The 27883-nt window shown below is 41.3% G+C and overlaps 1 protein-coding gene across 6 annotated transcripts in view; it reads left to right on the top strand.

Moving 5' to 3' along the window:
• Window positions 1-27883, top strand: part of STPG2 (sperm tail PG-rich repeat containing 2) — a 1269209-nt gene that overhangs the window by 783279 nt on the left and 458047 nt on the right. For all 6 annotated transcript variants that reach the window (XM_077277541.1, XM_077277534.1, XM_077277546.1 and 3 more), the window contains one exon: window positions 10225-10340. In XM_077277541.1, the coding sequence (XP_077133656.1) occupies window positions 10225-10340 (116 nt within the window). The remainder of the gene's footprint in view (window positions 1-10224; window positions 10341-27883) is intronic.

Below are 27883 nucleotides of genomic sequence, written 5' to 3'. Positions count from 1 at the left end.
TGAAACCCAGTAGTTGTATGGAGCAGAGTGATCATGCAGGACGTTGGTATGGTCACCTAGGTAGTCCTTCACCATCTTTCTGTAAATCTCGCCTCTACTCTGTCTAGACTGTGGATTGGTGGCATACTCTTGCATGGGTGACATAAAACTGGCAAAGGCCTTGGAGATTGATCCTCTGCCAGCGCTTGACAAGCTGCCTGCTCCCCTCCTCTCCCTCGCTTGTTGGCCCTCAGAACCACGTCCTCTGCCGCTAGCGGTGTCAGATGGGAAGGCTATTTTCAGCTTGTGCACCAGGGCCAGTTGGTATTGATGCAGTCTCATACTCCTTTCCTCTATAGGAATTAGAGTGGAAAAGTTGTGCTTGTACCGGGGGTCCAAGAGGGTGAACACCCAGTAATCGCTGCTGGAAAATATTTTTCTCACGCGAGGGTCACGGGAAAGGCAGCCTAACATGAAGTCAGCCATGTGCGCCAGAGTCCCAACACGTAAGAATTCCCCCTCCGCAACAGGCTGACTCTCCATTTCCTCCTCCTCCTCCTCCTCCAACTCCTCCTCCTCAGCCCAAACACGCTGAACTGAGAAGAGGGAATGGGTACCGTCTTCAGTCTCGCCCACAGTCTCCTCCTCTTCATCCTCATCTTCCTCCTCCCCCTCCTCAGTTACACTCTGAGAAACAGACTGGCTGGTGTTCTGGCTCTCAGTCAACTCTTCTTCCCCCATCTCCTGTGACAATCGATGCGCCTCAGACTTCATGCTGAGCAATGATTTTTTCAGCAGACAAAGCAGCGGGATGGTGACGCTGATTATGGCGTCATCCCCGCTGACCATCAGTGTTGACTCGTCAAAGTGGCTTAACACCTTACATATATCAGACATCCACGTCCACTCCTTATTGTAGATTTGAGGAAGCTGACTAACTTGACTACCGGTTCTGGTGGAAGTGGTCATCTGACAGTCTACAATGGCTCTGCGCTGCTGGTAAACCCTGTTTAACATGTGTAGGGTGGAATTCCATCTCGTTGGCACGTCGCACAACAGTCGGTGAGCTGGCAGTTGTAAGCGCCGTTGCACTGCCCTCAGGGTGGCAGCATCAGTGGTGGATTTGCGGAAATGGGCACAGATGCGTCTCACCTTGGTGAGCAAATCTGACAGATTGGGGTAGGTCTTGAGGAACCGCTGAACCACCAGATTGAACACGTGGGCAAGGCATGGAACGTGTGTGAGTCTGCCCAGTTGCAGAGCCGCCACCAGATTACGCCCGTTGTCACACACGACCATGCCTGCTTTCAGGTTCAGCGGCGCCAGCCAAAGATCCGTCTGAGCCGTCATGCCCTGTAACAGCTCCTGGGCAGTGTGCCTCTTGTCACCTAAGCTCAGCAGTTTTAGCACCGCCTGCTGGCGCTTGCCCACTGCGGTCCTGCTGCGACTGCAGCTGCCGACTGAAGGTGGCGTGTCCACGGATGGAAATTTACAAGTGGTGTTTGTGGAGGAGGAGGAGGAGGAGGAGGGGGGATAAGTATAGTAATCCTGGGAAACAGTCACCGAGGTAGGCCCCGCAATCCTGGGTGTGGGCAACACATGAGCTGACCCCGGTTCAGACTCTGTCCCAGCCTCAACCAAATTAATCCAATGTGCCGTCAGGGAGATATAGTGTCCCTGCCCCCCAGCACTGGTCCACGTGTCCGTGGTTAAGTGGACCTTTTCTGTAACCGCGTTGGTCAGGGCACGGTTGATGTTCTGAGACACGTGCTGGTGTAGTGCTGGGACGGCACATCGAGAAAAATAGTGGCGGCTTGGGACGGAGTAGCGAGGGGCAGCCACCGCCATCAGGTTGCGGAATGCCTCCGTCTCCACCAGCCTGTAGGGCAGCATCTCCAAACTCAGGAGTTTGGAGACGTGGACATTTAAGGCCTGTGCATGTGGGTGGGTGGAGGCATATTTGCGCTTGCGCTCAAATGTTTCATGCAAAGACAGCTGAACACTGCGCTGGGACACATTGGTGGATTGTGGGGGGGATGGTGAAGGTGCAGGGGTGGTTGCATGGCGGGAGTCGCTGGTGCCGGGCTCCTGGGCTGGGGAGTTACTGGCAGAGCCAGCATGTGACACAGGGGAAGGAGCAGCGGTGCGACCAGAAGGAGGTGAACGGCCTTGATTCCAATGAGTTGGGTGTTTAGCACTCATATGCCTGCGCATGCTGGTAGTGCTTAGGTTGCTAGTGGTGGCTCCCCTACTGAGCTTGGTGTGGCACAGGTTGCACAACACAGTCCGTCGGTCCTCCTCACTTTCTTTAAAGAAGCTCCAGACTTTAGAACACCGAGGCCTCGACCAAACTGGTTCACTTGTTGAACCTCTGTCTGATGAAATTACTCTGGCCCTGCCTCTCCCTCTGGTCGCACGTCTACCTCTTGCAACGTTTTCTGATGTTACACTTGCCTCCCGCTCCGAAGCACTCTCTTGACTAGGCCTAACAACCCAGCTGGGGTCAGTCACCTCATCATCCACCGGCTCCTCCTCCTCCCATTCATCAGCCTGCTCCCCCCTGGGAATTACTGCACTGACAAGCACCTCACTGTCTGACACCCGTGTCTCATCCTCAGACACCTCTCCACAGACTATTTGTAAATCCCCACTTTCATCACCCACAGACTGGGAAAGCTCTCTATTTTGGGCATCGGGACAGACCCACTGGTCAGGTTGCTGCTCAGCAGTGCTTTGTGAATCTAGGAAGGGTTGGGAAAACAGTTCCTGGGAGTATGCAGGATTTGAATCACTAATTTCCAAGGAGGGGCCAGGCTGGGCGGGAGGAGGTTGAGCTGAAAGATCCTGAGGTCCACTCCCTTGGCTAGCGTTGGTGGACTGCGTGGAAGACTGGGCGGTGGATAAACTACTGGATGCATTATCCGCTATCCAGTTGATCACCTGTTCGCACTGCTGGGGATCCAATAGGGGTGTGCCACGTGACACTGTAAATTGGGACAGGAAGCTAGAAAAGGGTACTCTGCGGCGTTCCAGTGCTCCATCAGAAGCAGGTACTGTGTCACCCTGCCCAGGACTACGGCCTCTGCCTGCAACCTCACTTTGACGCCCACGACCACGTCCTCGTCCTCGTCCCTTACCCCTGGGGTTCACCATTGTAAAGGTTATGCTAGAAAAGCTAGTTATGAAGGTGAAATACACTCTATTTGTCCAAACAGAGGATATATTGCGTGTTGCAAAAAGGACTATTCGGTAAAGAGCGTATTTTATGCAACCAAACCTTGGTTTACAGCAAACTGATGTGTATCAGTAACAGATATAAAACTGTGTTTTATATTTGTGGTATTTCTTCAGATCAAATACCCCTTCTTTATGTAACTATTAGATATGGCGTGCACAAAACTGGCCACAGGCCTAGTCACTAAATACAGAGCTTATTTTTGGACCACAAAACTTGGGTACCAGTAACAGATATAAAACTGTGTTTATATTTGTGGTATTTCTTCACATCAAATACCCTTTATTTCTTTAACTATTAGATATGGCGTGCACAAATCTGGCAACAGGCCTAGTCACTAAATACAGAGCGTATTTTTGAACCACAAAACTTGGGTACCAGTAACAGATATAAAACTGTGTTTATATTTGTGGTATTTCTTCACATCAAATACCCTTTATTTCTTTAACTATTAGATATGGCGTGCACAAATCTGGCAACAGGCCTAGTCACTAAATACAGAGCGTATTTTTGAACCACAAAACTTGGGTACCAGTAACCGATATAAAACTGTGTTTATATTTGTGGTATTTCTTCACATCAAATACCCTTTATTTCTTTAACTATTAGATATGGCGTGCACAAATCTGGCAACAGGCCTAGTCACTAAATACAGAGCGTATTTTTGAACCACAAAACTTGGGTACCAGTAACAGATATAAAACTGTGTTTATATTTGTGGTATTTCTTCACATCAAATACCCTTTATTTCTTTAACTATTAGATATGGCGTGCACAAATCTGGCAACATGCCTAGTCACTAAATACAGAGCGTATTTTTGAACCACAAAACTTGGGTACCAGTAACAGATATAAAACTGTGTTTATATTTGTGGTATTTCTTCACATCAAATACCCTTTATTTCTTTAACTATTAGATATGGCGTGCTATAAAAATGCAATTTTTATCTAATGCGGTTTTTTGGACACACAAAACCTTGGATTAGAATGTAGGGTATTCTATACTATATATATATACTATATATGTGGCAGAATTGCGTATTCTGTACACTGCGCTTATGTGTACGCTAAACAAATATTTTTGGGCCAGGTGTGGTATATCTGTATCACTCAAAAATGCATTTTTATATCTTATGCGGTTTTATTTTTAGGCCGCAAATATTTCCTTTTTTAATTTATTAATTATTGTTATTAATTAATATTATTATTATTATTAAATGAGGTGACAGCGTGTGCTGTACCACTCTACGGAGTCTGAGGCACTACAAGTCCCAGACAGCAGCACAAATGAGGTTACAGCGTGTGCTGGAGTCTGAGGCACTACAAGTCCCAGACAGCAGCACAAATGAGGTTACAGCGTGTGCTGGAGTCTGAGGCACTACAAGTCCCAGACAGCAGCACAAATGAGGTTACAGACAGCGTGTGCTGGAGGCTAAATGGAGTCTGAGGAACATCCAGCAGCCGATATTCTAATAGTGCGGCGTTCGCCCAAAATGGCGGACGCCGCACTATAAAGCCCAGCCTAATGCACACACGATCCCTGCCTAATGCCTAATGCCTATAAAGATTGACTTGGAGACTGAGATTGAGACTTGGCACTGAGACAGTGAGTGCGCAGCTAAGATGGCGGCCGCTGCACTCCTGGTCCCAGCTGCCACACAGCTAGCCAGCAAATACAAGAGAGGACTAGTAGTAGTAAACGTAGATTAGCCCTGACAAGGGCTGTTGATTTCTGCACCCTGCCTGCCTGATTAATTCTGGTCTTTGTCCCTGCTCTAGTCCCTATCAATTCCCAGTCCCCCCAGCACGTCTGTCCCTATGCTCTTTCACACTGCAAATGGCTGAAAGCGCCGAACATAATGAAAGCAGTCTATTGGCTGGTCAGGTCACCTGATCTGGCCAGCCACTCACTGCTCTCGTCTTGTACATGTCCCTACGTCATGCTAGTAGCTTAGAAGGCTCACCTAACATGATTGGCTCCTTGAAAAACCGCCAAAAATGAGAAAAACAAAAACGAGATTTCACTCGAGTACCGCGAGATGTTCGGCCGAATACCGAACACCTTCGAACGCCCTAATGTCCGATCGAACACCAGGTTCGAGTGAACACGTTCGCTCATCACTAATCTTCTGTTTTGGGTCAAAGAAACCTTTTGGCCCCAATGGCTCCAGGGCCTGAGTTTGACGGCAGTCCCTACATCCACTATAGCTACGCCACTGGTTGGAGCTTGTAAATAATTATATTTTTATTGCCAGAGTAGCTATTATATCATATCTATGAAGTGGTATGATGACTTGTAATTAATCAAAACTAATGAACTAGAAAGTTACTATTAGTTTAAATGCGAATGATGGTAATAGAAGTTGCAGATATACAGTGATAACGGTCTAATTACCCAATATCTGAGAACAGCATTATCGGTGCTCCAACATGTGGGCGAGTCATTCCATGCACCCATCAGTGTGCTTGTGACTTGATTGAGAGGCACCAATAGGTTGCTATGACAGAGAGGTCATTTGAAGACCTACGTGCCAGTCATTACGGAGCTCCCTTTGAAACTCAGCCTGTGGGCTTTAAAGGAGACTGTGAATTTTACTATATGCAGCAATACTATGGTATTGCTGTTTATGGTACAAGTGATCAGATGATCACAGTTCAAGGCCTCTAAGGGGACTAATAAATACAGTGAAAAGTAAAAAAAAAGTTTACACTTTAAAAAAAAAAAAAAAAACTCATAAGAGTTTAAATCACACCCCTTTTCCCCATTGGCCCTATCCTGGATCTCGTCGTATCTAACAGACCAAACATTCAGTGTCTCCCTCTCCCACACAACCTCTTCACCTCATCCCCTGTCTGTCAGTGTTCTCCAAGGCTCAGTCGTAGGGCCCCCTGCTCTTCTCCATTTACACCTTCAGCCTGGGACAGCTCATAGAATCCCACCGTTTGCAGTATCATCTCTAATCTCTGATTATTATTATTATTGTTATTATTACTTATATAGCACCATTAATTCTATGGTGCTGTACATGAGAAAAGGGGTTGCATACAGGGCTATAGATATCGTTAACAGTAAGCAAATTTACAATGACAGACTGGTACAGAGGGGAGAGGACCCTGTCCTTGCAGACTTAGATTCTGCTGATGACACGCAGATCTATCTATCTGGACCTGACCTCACATCCTAACTGACCAAAATCCCACAATGTCTGTGTACTATTTCAGCTTTCTTTTCTGCTCGCTTTCTAAAACTGAACATGGACAAAACAGAATTCATCATCTTTCTCCATCTCACTCTACCCCTACACCAGACCTATCCATCAATGTCAATGGCTGCTCATTTTCCCCAGTCCTGCATTCTTGATACCTCGGGGTGATCCTTGACTCTGCCCTCTCTTTCAAGTCTCATATCTAAGACCTTGCATCCTCCTGCCAACTCAAACTCAAAAATATTTCCCGGATCCGTGCATTCCTTGACCATGAAACCACAAAAACACTAGTACATGCCCTTATCATCTCCTGCCTCGATTACTGCAACCTTCTACTCTCTGGCCTCCCCTCTAGCACTCTGGCACCACTCCAATCCAACCTACAATATGCTGCCTGACTAATCCACTTGTCTCCACACTATTCCCCAGCCTCTCCTCTCTGTCAAGCCTTTCAATGGCTTCCTATTGTCCAGAGGCTCCAGTTCAAAACCCTAACTATGACGTACAAAGCCATCCACAACCTGTCTCTTCCATACATCTGTGACATGGTCTCCCGGTACTTACCCAAACGCAACCTTAGTTCCTCTCAAGATCTCCTTCTCTACTCCCCTCTTATCTCTTCTTCCCACAACCGCATACAAGACTTTTCCTGTGCTTCCCCGATACTCTGGAACTCTCTACCCCAACACTTCAGACTCTCACATACCACAGAAACCTTCAAAAAGAACCTGAAGACCCACCTCTTCCGACAAGCCTACAGCCTACAACCTACAGTGATCCTCATTCTGCTGAACTACTGCATGACCAGCTCTACCCTCTCCTAGTGTTACCTCACCCATCCCCTGTAGACTGTGAGCCCTCACGGGCAGGGTCCTCTCTCCTTCTGTACTTGTGTGTGCCTTGTTTTGCTCATGTTTTTTGTGCTTGCTTATATTTACCCCTTTCACATGTAAAGCGCCGTGGAATAAATGGCGCTATATAAATGTATAATAATAATAAAAGTAAACATAATAAAAAAAAATTTAAATACACATATGTGATATGCTGTCTTAACAAAAGTCTGATCAATCAAAATATAAAAAATAATTAACCCTTTAGGTATACATCATTAGCAGAAAAATATTCAAAATTTAAAAAATGCATTATTTTCCGTCTCTGCAATACCAGAATAAATGTTGTAAGAAATGTCATAGGTATTGCACAATGGTATTAATAAAAATGTCTCACCCCACAAAAATAAGCTCTAACGCAGCTCTATTGAACAAAAAATAAAAATGGTACTCGTCTCAGAAAATGGTGACACAATAAAAAAAAATCAGATTTTTTTTCTCCACTACCATAATAAAAAACTGGACAAGTTTGGTATTGCCATAATCATAGTGATAAGCAGAATCATATTGACAGGTCACTTTTTAACAAGCAAGGTGTGCCATAAAAACAATTCCAAAAAACTGTCAGTTTTCTAGTACACTGCAGTAAAATGAATGGTGTCATTCAAAAGTACAACTTGTTCAGCAAAAAAAAGCAAGCCCTCATATGTCTATGTGTACAGAAAAATAAAAAAAAACAGCTCTTGAAAGAAAGAGAGGAAAAAACTAAAACAAAATTTGCCACTTCAGGAAGGGGTTTAACTGATTATTTGATAAAGTTGTGAAGGCATTTAAGCTTTTTGGGTTGTAGTCTATCAGCGTAGAACATCTAGAATTGTTAATCTGCCCATTCTTCATTACAGTAGTACTCCAAAATTTATCAGGTTGGGAAGGCATCTATTATGTAAAGCTCTCTTCAGGTCAACCCACAGATTTTCAATTGGATTCAGGTTTGGGCTTTGGCTGTCCTATTCCAAATCTTTGATCATCTTCTGACAAAGCCATTATTTTGTTAATTTGCAAGTTTGCTTAGGGTCTTTGTCATGCTGAAAAGTAAAATTACTCATCTTTAGCTGAAAGTTTTGATGCAAAATTGACTGATATTTGGAACTGTTCATAATTTCCTCTGCCTTGATTAAAGCCCCAGTTCCAGCTGAGAAAAATTAGTCCCACAGCATAATGCTGCCTCCACTGTGCCTCACTGTTGGTATGGTGTTGTTTTGGTGATGTGCAGTCTTGGCTTTACATCAACATGCCTTTTGGAATTATGACCACAAAGTTATTATTCTTATTTATTATTATTTTAGTGCCATTTATTCCATGGCGCTTTACATGTGAGTGTCATGGTTTGAACAGGGTTCATGCCCTGCCCTCTCAGGGTTAATTGTATGTGGCCTCCTTTTGGGTCTGGGAGGGATATTTATACCCACACTGAACCTGGATTCTCTGTCAGTTATGCTCTCATTTTGTCTGTGTGCCTGACTCCCTGGTGTGCGAGTGCATACTGCGTTTTTTAAGACTGCTTTCCGTATATTTTCTAGCCCGTCTGTTTGACCACTATCTCGCATCTCTTTTGGTCTCTCAAAGTTCGGCTCGGCTTTTGACCTTCGTCTTTTTCCTGACTATCCTTCTGTCTCTTCCCCGGGTACCTCGTTTGTCCTCCTGGTTCTGACCTTGGCACCTTATACTCCTCTCTGGCACCAGTCAAAACCGCTCTCCGGCACCTGTCTCCGCCCCTCAGTCACTCCCCATTAGTCACATGGTTCAGGTCCTGCTCACTTCTCAGTCAGTTCTCCGTGGCTCTGCCATGGTCTCCTTTTCTGCGGCAAGCCGCCCTTCCTTCAGCTGGAACTCAGGGTTCGTGACAATTTCCCAGGGCTTGTGACAGTGAAGAGGGGTATACATAATAAAAAACATGTACAGTAATCTTAAACAATACAAGTCACGACTGGTACAGGAGGAGAGAGGACCCTGCCAACGAGGGCTAACAATCTCCAGATCAACTTTGTTCTCTTCAGAACATAACATCTTTTCCCACAGCTTTTGGCATAGTTCATGTAGGTTTTGGGAAAACATAGGAAGGCTTGGGTTTTTTCTTTGTAAGAAAAGGCTTCCATCTCGTCAACTTACCTCACATGCCAGAGATATTAAGGATATAGGTAATTGTTGTAAAATGCAATGCAAAACCAGTACTTGCCAACTCTTTCAATGGCCCGTTAGCAGTCTTACAGACTGTTTTTTTTCTTGTCTTTTCATTAATTTTTGAAGGACATCAAGTTCTAGGTAATGTCATTGTTGTACCAAATTTCAGCTTCTTCTTGATTATCGTCTTCACAGTGTTCCATTGTATATCTAATACCTGACTAATAACTTACAATAGTTACTTCACTTTGCTGTGTTGTAAGCTGTTTACAGATCATTGCTTTTGCTTATAAAATTCAATGAAGGAAATGTCAGGAAAATCCCACTAGAACAGCTAAGCATTATATAAGTTTAATCAGAATCACTATAAATGATGTCAGCTGTGCATTGACTACTAACCATGAGGTTAAATGTGATTAATTCTGAACACAACCAAATCCCCAATTGTAAGAAGATTTTCATACATTATTTTAGTTTTGTTATTTTTATTTTCCCTCTCAAATTAATTTTAGCTTGTTTACTAATGGGTTTGTACAGATTACTGATGACATTAAAGGTGGAAAAAGTTCTGAAACGATTCTTTGTATTTTTAACTTGACAAAAACCTGGCATTTTAACAGGTAGACTTTTCATATCCATTATATATTATAACATAAGGTATAAATTGAAATGGTAGACATGTCTCTACCTGTTCACATTGGAAAGGACTGGTAATATAAATGGTATGCAGCCATATCTCACTACTTTGTTATTTATTGATTAATCAAAATACTATTACTTTTTATACCCTCAGGACCAGGAGCCTATGACCCAGTAAAGAAGCCAGTCATACAAACTCCGTTATCTGTTCCAAGAGAAGAGCGTTTCAAAGACTCAAAGGAAATTACTCCAGGGCCTGGGTCCTATGAGGTACCAAATAAGTGACTTACATAGATTTTATTGAACTCCATTGAAGTCACCTTGTATATATGTAGCTGGGTAAAGATATTAAAGAAATGTTTCTTTATATATACTAAATGACTAAATATTGATAAAGAATAATATACATCACTTATCTGTTATATCTTTTTAAACGCCATGTACAAAAACAGTGCTACAATGATTTATAAAAGTAAATAAGTAGTTCTCCAGGATATAATGATATACTGTATATTTTTTATTCTAATCTTTAAAGTAATCTGTCAGAAAGATATACCCCTACAACTCTTAATATGGCCATGTTGTTCTAAAGACAAATCTAGTGGGTTGTCAGTCAAGCAAGGAGGACAAAGATTAGAGCCAAGGAGAAAGAGGCTTGGGAAGTGCTTTTACATACCCAGGGCAGCTAAATTTGCATGGGTTAAAACAGCAATTTTTCATTCATTAACCAACAGCTGCATAAGCAGAGATGTGGATGACATTATTTTACAGATATTTGAATGTGACGTCACAATATAACACTATTTTCTGAGTGTCGTGCGATACATGTCTCCAAGTACGCCTAGCCTTGTTGAGATGGGAATAAAGAAATAGCACTAAGAAATTCTGCTTTACTTTATTAGCCTTTTACATATTTTTCTAAATGTTTACTCTATGCTTCTAAAAAACCTAACCCGGAGGTATGTTATTAGCTATTTAATAAAGCTGGAATTGATAAAAGAAAAAAATATTAACATTTTTATAGAATCGGCGATGATTATAAATGTCACTCCCACCTAATAAGAATGCCAAGCAGGTTGGGAATAATTATGCTAACGTAGGCATTGGAGAATTCAGAAATCCGTTCCCTTTCTATTGCATCTATGCAGAAAGCTAGCTATATCTAATTATGTAGCTCGCTCTAAACGGTAATGTGGCATTTTGTATTCTATATCAGTGACTTACAACCGTTGTCCATGTGAAGGAGTGTTCTGTATAATTCATGTAGGTTCTAAAATTATGATGGAATTTTAAGCAACATACTGTATATACTGCATTAATTTTATCAGAATATCCCATAGTCAATTCTATAAATATCTCTGATACTGTGGCAATTCTTATTAAAAGGCTTGTACACTACTAGTGCACCCCCATATTTGTGGATCAAGGGAGGTTGTAAAAATGAAAAAAAATGATACCCATCTCCTGGACCGGTGCTGCTCTTCAGTTTTTAATGCTTTGCCCTCATTGGTATGTTTGTTATTTCTTTAGCAAAGGTGCTACGTAAGCACTTTAGTCAATCAGTCACCGATTGGCTGTAGTTTTCATGTGACATCCTTGCCTTGTGTTGATCCCAGAAGACTGCTGGGAACACATTGTTGAGTAAAGGTTCTTTCAGACATCTGTGATCATCAGTTCAATCTCGAATTGCAATGTATGGACTGGCTGCGAGTCTCCCACAACCGTGTGACACCTCCATATATTTCTATGAATCTGTCACGCTCAGTTCGAGAGATGTGTCATCAATCCCTGGTTTCCGATCTGAGATCTGACCAATGATTGCAGACTACCGAAAGAGCCCTAAAGACAAGCGATGCCTGTCTGGGGGGAAGGTATCAATTATTTTCTATTTTATTTATCAACTTGGACCCCATAATAAGAGTTTGCCTGTAGTCTTGACATCTGACCCCAATTTCGGTTTATGAAAGCTTTAGACAATAAATTAGCATTTTTCCATGTCTGTTGTCATATTAATGAAAATTCAGGGCAAATAGAGAGAACATTTTCTATGTTATGGATAAAACTGATCATGGAGGATACATGGTCATTGTATACTATTTTTTCTCTTCCTCTAAAAGTGTTATATTTTACCTTTTTTTCTCCTAAATATATTTCTGGGTCTACAAAAGCTGTTTGCATTTAAATTGATAAATGTCATGTCTAGAAAAATAACATTTCCCAAGACTGGCAACTTTCAATGTCAGTATGCAAAATGCTGCATGTTCTTATCAACTATCATTTCAGACTGACAGAGCACATCTTGGTCTTAATGGTTTCAGTCACCTATATACAGTAGGATATCAGATGCATGTCATGTGTGAGACATATGAGCTCACATAAAGTAATGGTTTGGTGTGTTTGTTCTTTTCTCTTTCTTCTAGACAATATTTCATTTGAAAATAACATATGAAGATTGTCAGAAATGTGTAGAAATGAATTCAGTGCCTATAATATGGGAATACTTTTTAAATCTCTCTTGATCTTTTCAAATGTCCTATTTTATTACTTATGACTATAATAAGACACATTTGTCAGGATTTATGAAATATTGATTGCAAATATCACAAGATGAAACAGACAACATTGTCTGGGTAGATGTTAATAACTCAAGCTAGTATGATCTGAATTGTGAGTGAAAATAGTGTATTTAACATTTATGCAAAAAGACTACATTTTATAGAAAAGCAAGATACTGGTCAAAACGTCCCATCTGAAGCTTTAAATAGACTAACTCACATGCTGCTGTTGCATAAACTATGGGCTCAGTTCTATAAACTATTGATGATAGATCATCTGACCACTGGAATACCCTCCAAGAGTCCAATTCTCTTTATTAATTACAGTTTCATGTTGGACATAATGTTTATTGGATGTTATTTGTGCATTATTGCAGCTTAGCCCAGAACATGAAAGAAATTGGTGACGTACCCATAAAAATATGAAAGACTTTGGTAGCATCCCAGCTGTTGGAAACCTACCTATACCTACCTATTGATGACACATCCTGTGTGCTCATGAATTATTGGTATGTGTATCAATGCTATGATTAATTTTTTGCATGGTATCATTGTAAAAGGGGTTTTCATTTTTAGAAGAATAACTCCAAACAAGTTCTTTAATGTAAAAAAGCAAAGGCAGATAGTACTCAAGCAACATTACTCCAACAACGGCATCCCGCTGCTCCTCCAGTCTCTGTGTGGCACAGAGCTGAAGTAAAAAATTAGCTCAATCGCTTATGCTGTCTACATTAGCAGGTGAATGTCAGCAGCATTGATGTGAACTGTTGACTAGTGATGAGCGAGTGAGCTCATCACTTCTCGTTAATTGCTCGAGCATCAGTGTGCTCGGGATGCTCGCTGCTCTGTGAGTATTTTTCTAATGTTGGAGCGGTAGCTCGAGTCCCCGCCCCACATGTTTGGCACTTTTTAGACTGCCAATGAACATGTGGGGATTGCCTGCCAGTCACTGTAATACTGTAGCTATCTTGGTTCTGATAGTACTGTGATTGCCTGGCCGTAAAGCATCATCAGGTCTATATAAGACCAGTGATGCCATGCTCGGCAGCGTAGAGAGAGGTGCTGATGAGAGAGGGACAGAATTGTAGCTGTGTGTTAGCCAGGGATTCAACCACATTAGCATTTCTTTAAAGTACAATAGCAGCCCTTCTTAGGGCTAATGATAATCAATAGTAATACCGGTTGCAGCACTTAGGGACAAATTACGCTGAAGGGATCATGTAGGACAGGATAGGGTGAACTGATTGTCCTTTATGCTGCAGTCTGCAACTCATACCAATACCCCTTCTCAGGGCTAATAATATGCTTTTTGCTCTTAATCCTGCAAATTATTCGGAGCAGGGAAATATTATACACAATTTTTACTGTGGCAGTTGTGCGTCAAAAACATACAGCCAGACTTGGTTGGATCTCAATAGCAGTGCCATATTGATACTGCAGTCTTATACGTCCACCTGAGGTGTGCAAATTTTTTTTCAGCAGTGACATTTTATATGGCATTTATTGTGCTAGAGTTTTACCTCAAAACCCCCAAAAATTGTTTATTAAAAAAATTGCATTGCTATATTGATACTGCAGTCTTATACATCCATCTGAAGTGGAAACATTTTGTTAGCATTGTAATACTGCAATTTTTTCAGCAGTGACATTTGATACAGCATTTATCGCGTGAGAAATGAACCTCAATCCTCCCCCCAAAAAAATTGTTTATTAAAAAATCACATTACTATATTGATATTGCAGTCTTATACTTCCATCTGAAGTGGGCAAATTTTGCTAGCATTGTAATACTGCATTTTTTCCGGCAGTGGCATTTTACACAGCTTTTATCATTCTAGAATTGAGGCTCAAAACACACACAAAAAAGTGATAATTGTTATATTGATACTACAGTCTTATGCGTTCATTTATAATGGGCAAATTTTGCTGGCATTGTATTGCTTTCTGCTACAATTTATTGACAGGAATATATCATACGTAATTTAAAATGGGCAAGACATGTAGTATAGGACGGGGAAGTGAATGTAATGCAGATGGTAAGCATAGAGGCCGAAGCCGTGGGCGAAACTATGCCTTCTGCGGGAGCACACAAAGCACACACATCATGTTGATCAAGCTTCCTGTTCCACTTTGCAGGGGGGCGTGGAACACCACTCTTGAAGCTAGACCAGTGTGAAAAGGTTGTTGGATGAATATCAGATAATGCTTCCAGTCACTTTGCTATCACCACCATGTCTAACACACGATCCAGTCTCAGTAGCCTTGATTCTGGACCATATAATCCTTACCTTGATCCTCCTTCCTCCCATCATGCTGAGTGCCTGGAAACAAGTGATCCCACACTTGGACACTCCAAAGAGCTGTTCACATTTCCATTTATAGATTATGGCCTCTTGTCGAGTGGGACATGAGGAGATTACATGTAGAGATGCCCAAATATTTGAGCAGCCACTCTCACAAGGCGACAGTGGGAAAATGCAATTACTGTCGCAAGAGGTAGAGGATGATGATGAGACACAATTGCCAACAAGTGGTGTTGTTACATCAGCAAGTCAGGAGGAAGACCAGGGTGCGGAAGATGAAGATGAGGTGATGGACAATGAAGTCAATGACCAAAACTGGGAAGGTGATATGCAGAGTGAGGACAGAAGCACAAAGGGGGAGGGATCTACAGCACCACCACAGACAGGAAGAGGCAGTGGGATTGCCAGAGACGCAAGGTGGGCAACTGTTTTCCAGAGCACCAATAGGGGTGAAGTTGCCATGCCAAGGTTTAGGTGTTCATGAGTCTGGTGCTATTTTGAGGACAGTCCAGTTAACCCCAAAAAAGCCAATTGTAACATCTGCCATCAGAAGGCCCCTAGTTGAAGGACTGTTAAAAAAAAAAATGCCATTCTGACAACGCTGGCGGCAGAGGTCACATTTTCTTGGATGACCGAGTGGAAACTAGAGAGATACACATTAGATGCAGCAGATGCAAGGTAACACTATCAAAGGTCTGGCATGGGACAGTTTTCTCAGACCCTCCCATCGCCCAGGCCCTGATGCTGACAAGGAGGGAAAAGTTTTGAAAGATGCTGAAGGAATACCTTGCTGATCGTACCAGCATCCTCCGTGATTCCTTTGTGCCTTCTAACTATTGGGTATCCAATCTAGACACTTGACATGAACAGTCTCTCTACGCCTTGGAGGTTCTGGCCTACCCTGCCAGTAGCATTTTATCAGAGCGGGTTTTTAGTGCCTTTGGGGGGTATTACAACTGATAGGTGCATCCAGTTGTCAACTGAAAATGCTAACAGGTTGACTCATATCATAATGAACAAGGGTTTGATTGGCCCATACTTCTGCACACCATCGGATGACATCAGCGGAATATAAACTCAAATCGAATGTTTTTTTTTTTTCTGGTCTATTCCCATGCACTCCTTCCCACCCAAACATGGGTATACCATTCAGGATTTAATCTTTTTTGTGTCTTCATTCTACTCCACCACCTTATCAACAGGGTGATCATGCTACCCTCGCTATACATTTTTTAAGGGTGTTTATGATGCCATCGTTGACAATTTTTAGATGCCTACCTCAAACATTCTTTTATATATATGTATACCCCCAGGGGCAAATGTTTTTCAGCCCATGCACTTAGTGCATGGTAATTAAGTGCTATGATTACCACTCCTTAATAATGGGAATAAAATGTATTTTGAGGCCCTCCACTGTGCCTCTTCAAAAAGGTATTGGATTGCCTCCTTCTAATTTTTGGCTTCCCTTGCACTTAGTGCATACGCTTTACCAGTATAGCAGACCCACTCCTTAGTAAAGGGAAAAAAGGCTTTTCTATGGATCCACCTTCTAGTTAAGGGAACATTTTTTGAAACAGAAAGAGCCTATAGGATCTATTATTAAATGATCCAGTGCTGTCAGGTGGTCGTCAAATAGGGAGCACTCACCCTGCATACAGGATTTCACAGCCTGTACAGGAGAGTTTGAACAGGAAGTACTGAAGATCCTGGTATCCTCCATATCAGGCTGAGTAGGTGCAAAATGCTCCACTCTATTACCTAGCATGGTTGATAAAATAACAGTCCTTGAAGCTGCTACTTTAAACTAATTGCTTTTTTAGGGCTAATTCAAATAGATTCTACTCTGTTATATGTTAAATATTAATTATTAATTGAATTATTCTTATTCAATCCTGTACTGAGCACATTGCTTCTTGCTGACATTACAAAGGGCTATTTCTGTGCATGAAGCTCAGAGTATAAGTCAACTCCATATAAAGGGCAACACGTGGTCTGTGGGACACATATAAATAACATCTCTTAGGAGGGTGTGGGGGCTTTTGTCACCATCATTCTCCATGGACATCAGACAAGTCACATAAGGAAGCAACAGCTGGTAGCTGGTAGCCATGATGACCTTCAGATTTCACACAAACAGATGGCTTTTACCATTCAGAACTTTGGGAAAGATGAGTAACAAGCGCTGATATTTACACAAGGACAATCTGTTCGTAACTATTTCATCTATTTTTATGTTTCACTGCAATGTGGTTTTTCTGTGGACAATTCAATAAACCACTACCTTTTTTATGAGAATATCATGACATTTTTCTTTAAGAATAATGCACCTGGTGAATAGTCTTGATTAAATAAATGTGAAAAAAAGCATATTTAACATTATAATAATACTGCTCTTATCTGCAATTTGTATAAGGTGAGGTGTTGCAGTAGTAAAATACATAACAGGCATCTAGTCAGGGATTATTGCCTTTTATATTCTAAGCCTTGCTGTTGTTTTTCTCCATGGACTCATTGACTGATTCATGTTTTTTACAGTGATCCGTACTCAGAAATCTATCAAAGCTGCCAGTCTTATTTGTGTTTATCAAGACTTTATTGCTGCCATTTGCAAAAAAAAATCTTTTCAAGGCTGGTTCAAATCCCTTCTATATTGTACAATAATACTGTTCTTATCCGCAATTTGTGTAGTGTGAGGTGTGGCAGTAGGTGTACCATATGACAGGCATCTATTCAAGGATTATTTCCTTATTAAGTCTTAACCTTGCTGCAGCTTTGTTCAATGGACTCATTGACTGGTTCATGGTTTTTACAGTGTTCTGTACTCAGAAATTCATCAAAGCAGACAAAGTTAACTGAGTTAATGTGCCCATTCACAGGTTCTCTGTAGCTTCTTTATGGAAGAGATAGTGTTGGGACATTTTATGCTACTGGAGCTGCTATTACCACTTATGAACTCTCGAGTGCTTTGTTTCCATCTATTTATTTATGAGTACTTCTTGAAGCCTGTTTGGGGTCATTGTCCTGCTGGAAGACCCATGACCTAGGATGCAAACCCAGCTTTCAGACCCTGGGCACTACATTACAACCCAAAATCCTTTGGGAATCTTCACATTTCATGATGCCTTGCATACAGTCATGGCACCTAGGGCCAGAGGTAGCAAAACAACAACTACATTTCTTTGAAGTGCCACCATATATTTTTGTAACTATTGCGTTCTTTTATTTTTATGCCTCGTACAATTTGCAGTAATCAGTACAATTATGTCTGTTACCAGAAAACTCTATCTTGGTCTCATCTGTCCTCTAAAAATAGTGTGAATGAGGGAACAGGGCAGGAGGGAGTCAGCTCACCCCAATGCCAGGATACAGCCAGGAGTCTTGCACGAAGAGCCCCAAAACAGGCATATCTGTATAGGAAAAAAAAAACGTTATTAGTAGAATAACCAGTGGCACATTGAGCAATGTGTTTCAGCTTAGAAAGCTTTATTCATGGATAAGTGTTTCTAAGCTGAAAGTGTTGGTCAGAGTGCCGCTGTTTATACTACCGTCATATTTTTTAATATTTTTTTAATGTTTTTTAATATTTTCTAATAAGGTTTTTTCTTGTACTTTACCATGTTTTCGTCTTGCTGGAACATCTCCTCCTCTTTTCCTCTAAAAATAATGGGGGCCATCTGTTGTCCCTCTATAAATTGTGAGGTCCACCTGCTGGCCCTCCAAGTCTCAAACTTCACAGTATTAATATGAAAAAGAAAATTTGCCCACATCAGATGGATAAATTATATTGCAGTAGCAATAAACGGCTATGTAAAGATTAGCCGACTGCTGGCCATAAAAAAATGCTCAGTGAGGGCTGACTGATGGCCCTCTAAAATTTGAGTGACTTGACTTCAAAGATGCAGTAAATATGAGTTGTGGTCATAAGCTTTGTTCAGTTAGAACAATGTGAATGGACGACATACTGTACAGTATCTGAGTATTACTTGTGCTATGTTCCACAAGTCAACAGTAGCTGCTTATAGTGGGAGTAGATCTCTTGGTGACAAGAAGCATGTTATTGGGTAAAGAAGCAGGGATGGCTCCATTATTATTGGAGCCCTTGGTCATGCTGTGTGCAGAAAATAATGATAGAAGCTAGTGAGTTGGCCAAATGCATCTGGGGCGATGATAGAGTTAAAGGAATGCAAATTTCAAAGGAAACCGTTGGCAAAGCGATGTTTTCTTTATTCAGTTGCAATTCGCAGTGTAGGCCAAGCCAGGAGAGATTCAGGTCAAATTACATTCTTTGAGAGCAAGTGAGAGCAGGATATTACATAGGTTGAAAAAATACATAATTCCATCTAGTTCAACCTTTCTCAAGCAAATATTGAAGATTTTCCCTCAGGAGTGAAGCTAAGAGACTGCCAGTAAACATAATAATGCGTTATCATACAATGATTATACAATGCTTATTTTGCCAGATATGGTTAAATCATAAAGTAACTGTTGCACCACTGAGTAATCTGTGGTTTCTATTTTGAAGAAAGGCTAGTCTGTAATCTAGTGGTACCAGTTAGCCAATAGACTCACTTTGAGGTTACACATTTGAACTACCACAACCATGACTGTAAAAATTGTGTGCCAATAAAGGGTAGCTTTGTGGCGACTCACAGGGACATTTAGGTAGCAGTAGATGAGAGTTTAAATGATGCATACTCTGGTGGTACTTCCCAAACTTCTGGGAGGTTTTGCACTGTAAATTGATGAATAAAGATACCAGCCTGTGAAACACAATGCTTGATAAAGGGTCAATGATCTCTTCTAGTGATAAATGTTTTTGGAAGTTTTAACTTTCAGAGACCTACAAATGATGTTTCGGATGTCATCACAAAGCAGAATACCAAAGCCTTATATAAATTGTGCCTACATGCATATGCAGCACTACCTACTGATGACTGTTATATTTTATGTTAAATAATAAATTACACCAATTTAAATATTTTGCATTGGTCATCCTACAAATAAATGCATTTCAGATGATATTGAACATATTTTATCTCTGAGGACTAGTGTTGAGCGATACCGTCCGATACTTGAAAGTATCGGTATCGGAAAGTATCGGCCGATACCGGCAAAGTATCGGATCCAATCCGATACCGATACCCGATACCAATACAAGTCAATGGGACTCAAGTATCGGACGGTATTCCTGATGGTTCCCAGGGTCTGAAGGAGAGGAAACTCTCCTTCAGGCCCTGGGATCCATATAAATGTGTAAAAGAAAGAATTAAAATAAAAAATATCGCTATACTCACCTGTCCGACGCAGCCTGGACCTCAGCGAGGGAACCGGCAGCGTTGTTTGTTTAAAATTCGCGCTTTTACTTGGTTACGTGAAGTCCCGGCTTGTGATTGGTCAGGGCGGCCATGTTGCCGGGACACGGACCAATCACAGCAAGCCGTGACGAAATTACGTCACGGCTTGCTGTGATTGGTCCGCGTCCCGGCAACATGGCCGCCATTAACCAATCACAAGCCGTGACGTCACGGGAGGCTGGACACGCGCGCTTTTTAAAATGGGCGCGTGTCCAGCCTCCCGTGACGTCCCGGCTTGTGATTGGTTGCGCCGCGGTCAACCAATCACAAGCCGGGAGGCTGGACACGCGCGCGTGTTTAAAATTTTAAAATGCGCGCGTGTCCAGCCTCCCGGCTTGTGATTGGTTGATCGCGGCGCAACCAATCACAAGCCGGGACGTCACGGGAGGCTGGACACGCGCCCATTTTAAAATGCGCGCGTGTCCAGCCTCCCGTGACGTCACGGCTTGTGATTGGTTGCGTCTCCCATGTGACTGCGACGCAACCAATCACAAAGCCGGGACGTAATTTTAAAATCCTTAAGGACCTGAAATTACGTCACGGCTTGCTGTGATTGGTTGCGTCGCCCATGTGACTGCGACGCAACCAATCACAACGGCGGAACGTAATTTTAAAATCCTGAAGGACCTGAAATTACGTCACGGCTTGCTGTGATTGGTTGCGTCCCGGTCACATGGGCGGCACGCAACCAATCACAAGCCGGGACTCACGTAAAGGAAAGAAAAGCGCGAATTTTAAACAAAGAACGCTGCCGCTTCCCTCGGTAAGGTGCAGGCTGCGTCGGAGAGGTGAGTATAGCAATATTTTTTATTTTAATTCTCTCTTTTACACATTTTTACATTAATGTTGTTTCGATACCGATACCCGATATCACAAAAATATCGGATCTCGGTATCGGAATTCCGATACAGCAAGTATCGGCCGATACCCGATACTTGCAGTATCGGAATGCTCAACACTACTGAGGACTCTATTGATGGTTAGTACTGTAGTCTCCTTGGTATTGGAAATGGCTGGTGTCCCAACCACCAGACTTTTTTGTTTTTACATGTTTTTACATGATTGACATTTTGGAACAACTGTTTTAAGCATTATTGTTAAATATGCTTAGTTAATACATGTACTATGAATTGCAATAAAAACATGTATTAGATTTCTCAGGCAGTTCCTACATCAGTATGGCATCAGTATGATAGCCAATACTAATCTGATAAAATGTGGATCTACAGAAAATGGTGTTTGAATGTCACCTTTTATTCTGAAATGCGCCACAATATAGAAGCTAGATAGTCTTTGCAGGTTTAAGAGGCTCTGAAGATGGCAAATGTTATTAGATACTTGGACACTGTGCAGTCTTAAGTGCTGAAATAAATTGAAGTTGCTCTGAACGCAAATCACACAGGGGAGTGAAAAGCCAAAAGAAGCATTATGTGCCATGTAACATATTATACTTGTAAGGAGGTACACGATTGTCTTGTAGCACATCTATATTTCCAGAAAGGACAAGGGAGTCTTTAATTACAGCTGGCAGACTTTAACATTTTAAAATAAAATATTGTTTGCTTCCCTTTTCCATAAAATCTTAATTGCCTTAACATTTCAGCTTACGGACACATTTTATATACAGTATAAGGCAATATGCGTGAATCCTAAAAGTATTTAAGCTGAAAAAAGTCAAAGCGATGGTAAGTTAGTGCAGGTGAGGGAAGGTTTAGCCTTACCACTGAATTCCCCATAACAATACAGTACCAGAGAAGAATGCCAGCCTGAGGGAGCAAGTAGTGGGAAGCAAATGTTTGGCACTTTTCATGGCCAGGTTGGAGGGTTCCTTTAATTATCCACTCTGTAAAGGCTCATGCAGACGACCATTGCTTCTCTCGAAGTGCCATCTGTCAAAATATCGGATCACACTCGTACCAATATTAACCCCTTTCTGACCTCGGATGGGATAGTATGTCCGAGGTCAGATCAACTGCTTTGATGTGGGCTCCGGCGGTGAGCCCACATCAAAGCTGCAACATGTCAGCTGTTTTGAACAGCTGACATGTGCGAGCAATAGCTGCGAGTGGAATTGCGATCCACCCGCCGCTATTAACTAGATAAATGCCGCTGTCAAACGCTGACAGAGGCATTTAACTACCGCTTCTGGCCGCTCGGCCAGAAATGCGCGCTCATCGCCGACCCCCGTCACATGATTGGGGATCAGCGATGCATCAGAATAGTAGCCATAGAGGTCCTTGAGACCTCTATGGTTACTGATGCCGGCTTGCTATGAGCGCCACCCTGTGGTCGGCGCTCATAGCAAGCCTGTAATTAAGCTACATAGGAGCAATCTGATGATCGCTGCTATGTAGCAGAGCCGACCCAGTTGTGCCAGCTTCTAGCCTCCCATGAAGGCTATTGAAGCATGGCAAAAGTAAAAAAAATGTTTAAAAAAATATGAAATAAATTAAAAAATATAAAAGTTTTCGCCCCATTTTAAAATAAAACATGAAAAATCACATCAAATATATACATATTTGGTATTGCTGCGTTCAGAATCGCCCGATCTATCAAGAAAAAAAGGATTAACCTGATCGCTAAACGGCGTAGCGAGAAAAAAATCAAAACGCTAAAATTACGTTTTTTGGTCGCTGCGACATTGCATTAAAATGCAATAACGGGCGATCAAAAGAACGTATCTGCACCAAATTATATCACTAAAAATGTCAGCTTGGCACACAAAAAATAACTCGCCCACAGATCACGAAAAATGGAGACTCTGCGGGTATTGGAAAATGGCACAATTTTTTTTAGCAAAGTTTGGAATTTTTTTTCACCACTTAGACAAAAAATAACCTAGACATGTTTGGTGTCTATGAACTCTCAATGACCTGGAGAATCATAATGGCAGGTTAGTTTTAGCATTTAGTGAAGCTAGCTAAAAAGCCAAACAAAAAACACGCATGGGATTGTACTGTTTTTGCAATTTCATTGCACTTGGAATTTTTTTCCCATTTTCTAATACATGACATGGTAAAACCAATGATGTCGTTCAAAAGTACAACATGTCCTGCAAAAAATAAGCCCTCACATGGCCATATTAACGGAAAAATAAAAAAGTTATGGCTCTGGGAAGGAGGGGAGGAAAAAAACGAACACAGAAAAATGGAAAATCCCAAGGTCATGAAGGGATTAATGAATGATGCGGAAGAGGTCCGGGGAAAAAATTGCAGAATTGAAAAATTTGCCACCGACAACTGGATTGCACTCCGCCATTCAAGTCTATGGGTTTGTGAAAAAAATCACACTCCAATCACATGACAATTATTCTCGACATCCAAGTAAAACGGATCCGACACTGAACATAGAACAGAGTCTGATCAGAGTCTGGTTAGCATAATTGGAAGTTTTTTCTCGGATAGAGAACATATGATTGTGTGATCCTTCTCTAAATGTCAGACACCGCAAATCATATAGCACTGCAAATCACATCTGTACAGACAGATAGGTAGCCAATACTCCATTTTTCATTCTGAGAAAATTCTATTTGGATAAAAATGTTGCTGTTTTTCTTGGTAGAATAGAGAAGTTTTTTTTATATGCTATCTACTAGAGTGCCGCAGTTCTCTACTACTTACCATTGATTATCCAGTCTGCCATGGCCAAGCTATATAAATACTGGCCTAGAGCTGTGATATAAAATACGTTTTTGCATTGGAATAAGTGAAGCCAATTATGTCTCTGGACTCCTGGGGAGCTTGACACAATCTCAAAATCAAGGACATTGATAAGACACATCTTTTACACCACTTACCATAAATGGTAGATTATGGTATATCCCTCCATAGGAGTATTGCATATAGGCACTCAGCACCGCTAGGCTTCCCTTATGGATATAAATGAGAAGAAAAAAAATATAACCCTGCAACAATAATGTCCCATGTGCTCCATCTTCTATCCTATTGCACTTTATACTTGGAAAACTTCTTCCAATTTCACTTCTGCTTTTGTTCTGGCATAAACCTTATATTCTGAACGCCCATCTTCTAGCTGACCTTATATCTCACTACCGACCAAATAAATCAATAGCACTTAAGTTGTTGAGACTGTCCTACCAGACCCAATACTCTCCTATTATGCCGTCACCACAGAAACCTATTTAAGTGACCGATTTAACAAATCTTTTAAGTGACACTTCTACAAAATAATATATTACTTCCATCAGTGTCCTACATTGCTTCTATCAGTGCCCTGTTTCCAAGTTTTACAAAGAGCCGGTAAAGGTACTTCTTCCTAGTCAATGTCACCTCAGCCATTCTCCACGCAGATGTAGAAAATATAAATAACCGGTAATAACAGTAAAGGAATAAGACAGTAATTTGATTTAATATGTATTGATATAATGACTGCAGGTAAATGCCACCGCGGCGCTGTATATATCATTTCCATGGTTACTGTCATGCTGAACCAAGCAAGTGACAGCAGATTCAATCCGGACGTAAAGAGGTAGCAATATTTAAAATGAAACAAGGATCTAAACAGATTTTCAATTAGTTATTACTGCTTTTAGTGAATGCGAGCACAGTATGCCGCTCTATCAGGATAATGGGCTGCATGCACCTGGTCCCACCGGTTTCCTAAATTCCATTTACTCATTTCATAATTAAATCTCTGACATATTTGAAGATAATCATGTCTGATAGTTGCACATTTATCTACGTGCTAACAATAATAACGTTAAGAGAAAAGCATTTTGTGGCCGCACAAGACGTTTTTTTTTCTCTTAAGTCCCTAACTACAGCCAAGGTGCCTTTCAGCAGGGAATATGACGGATAGGTAGCATTGCCAATATCCGCTCCACTGTCAGAGAGGGCACTTATCATGGCGACAGCAGGAGACAGAGTGCATCAAGATGCAGATACACCTTTTCTTTTTTTAAAAAAAAGGTAAGATAAATGTGCATAATATCAGTGCTCCTCTGCTCCTGCTCAGTCATTAGTATGACACATCTGTAACTGATGAGTTGACATGAGAACGAATGTGAAATCTCACTTTCTCTCCGTCTACCCAAAGCTATTTTTGCGTCTTTCATGTGTATTACAAATAGCATATGCACCAGGTTTCTACAGTTTTCTAATCCTACATAATGAAAGAAAATCATAGGCTCCTGAAAATTAATGCAGGGAATATTCTGACTTGATGGCGGCATTAGCACAAAAGCTGGAACTTTCTGTCTTTCTGTTTTTATAGCTAAGGTCAAGAATATATTTATTGGCAGCAGAGTAAATGCCAATGCATTTCCCTCAATCTCTGGGATGAACACCATTTGCATTCTTAAAATTGTTATTTTGCTCAAATGCTTTGTGTACACTGTCAAGCTCAGACGATGAGACCAGCTATCTTTCTGTAAATGTTCCCACACTGTCATAGATTATCACTGCGCATTGAACAAATGAGACTGGCCGTTCAGGACTTGACATTCAGATTATGCAGTTGCAATTGGAATTTCATTCTCATAATTGTTAAATATTGAGCTTTTCAGATGCTATATGAAATATTTTTTTGATCTCATTGCTTTCGACTTTATCATGTTATTTACTCATATTGCACAAAAAGCATAAACAGATCCATTGAGAAATAGTTTAATTGTCATTTCAGACCCATTTACAGACCCAATATACTTAATATATATATATCTGGAAAATAAAAAAAACAGGGTACTGCAGTTCCAGTTATGCCCTGTCTGGTGTGCTTGTAAGGGCAGGAGCCACCACATTGGGCACTACAGGGTTGAGAATTACACCTGGTTAACCATACTTGTGGTCCAAAAAAGGTCAGCGACCTATCACATCCTCTCTTCTAATTGGGTGAGCTTACAATACTTATTATTGGCACAGTTGACCATTTGCACTTTATCATATAATATCTGCGTGAAATCTATGTCTACCCATGCCATATTTTCTGTGCATTTTTTAGGTTGTTTGTACCTGGTTTATGTTATGTTATGTGTGGGATCATCAATTTTAAAATTATTTAATAACCCCTTTCTGCCATCTGACATACTATCCTGTCGAGGAGACCTGGGACTTAATTCCCAGGGACGGGATAGTATGTCATAGGCAATCGCTACTGGGTGTCAGCTGATTATTACAGCTGACATGCGGCACTATGTGCCAGAAGCGGTCAAGGACCACTCCTGGCACATTAACCCCCAGAACACTGCAATCAAACATGATCGCAGCGTTCCGGCGGCATAGGGAAGCATCGCTCAGGGAGGGGGCTCCCTGCATATGATTGCATTGTTCCAAGGGTCTCCTTCGATCTCCTTCCTGCAGGCCCCGGATCCAAAATGGCCGCGGGGCTCTTTCCGGGTCCTGCAGGGAGGTGGCTTGCAAGCGCCTGCTGAGAGCAGGCGCCGGCAAACCTTCTGCACTGCCTGTCAGATCGCTGATCTGACACAGTGCTTTGCAAAGTGTCATATCAGCGATCTGACACTATAGCATGATGTCTCACCCTGGGACAAAGTAAAAAAGTAAAAAAAAAATATTTACATAAAAAAAATTCGTAAATAAAGAAAAAAATATATATATTTTTCCAACAAATACATTTCTTTACCTAAACTAAAAAAAACAATAAAAGTACACATATTTAGTATCGCCGCATCCATAACGACCCGACCTATAAAACTGTCCCACTAGTTAACCCCTTCAGCGAACACCGTAAAAAAAGAGGAAAAAACAACGCTTTATTATCATACCGCCGAACAAAAAGTGGAATAACACGTGATAAAAAAGACAGATATAGATAAACATGGTACCGCTGAAACCATCATCTTGTTCCTCAAAAAAATAGCTGCCATACAGCATCATCAGTGAAAAAATAAAAAAGTTATATTCCTCAGAATAAAGCGATGCAAAAATAATTATTTTTTATATAAAATAGTTTTATCGTATAAAAGTGCCAAAACATAAAAAAATTATATAAATGAGGTATCGGTGTAATCGTACTGACCCGAAGAATAAAACTGCTTTATCAATTTTACCAAACGTGGAACGGTATAAACACCCCCCCAAAAAAATAAATTAATGAATTGCTGGTTTTTAGTCATTCTGCCTCACAAAAATCAGAATAAAAAGTGATCAAAAAATGTCACGTGCCCAAAAATGGTACCAATACAAACGTCATCTTGTCCCGCAAAAAACAAGACCTCACATGACTCTGTGAACCAAAATATGGAAAAATTATAGCTCTCAAAATGGGGAGCCACAAAAACAATTTTTTGCAGTAAAAAATGTCTTTTAGTGTGTGACAGCTGCCAATCATAAAAATACGCTATAAAAACCCGCTATAAATAGTAAATCAAACCCCCCTTCATCACCTCCTTAGTTAGGAAAAATAATACAATTTAAAAAATGTATTTCCATTTTCCCATTAGGGTTAGGGTTGGGGTAGGGTAGGCTAAAGTTAGGGTTAGGGCTACAGTTAGGGTTGGGGCTAAAGTTAGGGTTAGGGTTGGGGCTAAAGTTAGGGTTAGGGTTGGGGCTAGAGTTAGGGTTGGGGCTAAAGTTAGGGTTAGGGCTAGAGTTAGGGTTAGGGTTGGGGCTAAATTTAGGGTTTGG

The sequence above is a fragment of the Ranitomeya variabilis genome, chromosome 1, assembly GCF_051348905.1.
Source record: "Ranitomeya variabilis isolate aRanVar5 chromosome 1, aRanVar5.hap1, whole genome shotgun sequence".
NCBI classification, from domain to species: Eukaryota; Metazoa; Chordata; class Amphibia; order Anura; family Dendrobatidae; genus Ranitomeya; species Ranitomeya variabilis.
The sequence above is the reverse complement of the archived record's forward strand: the minus strand, read 5'-3'. Positions and strand labels throughout refer to the sequence as shown.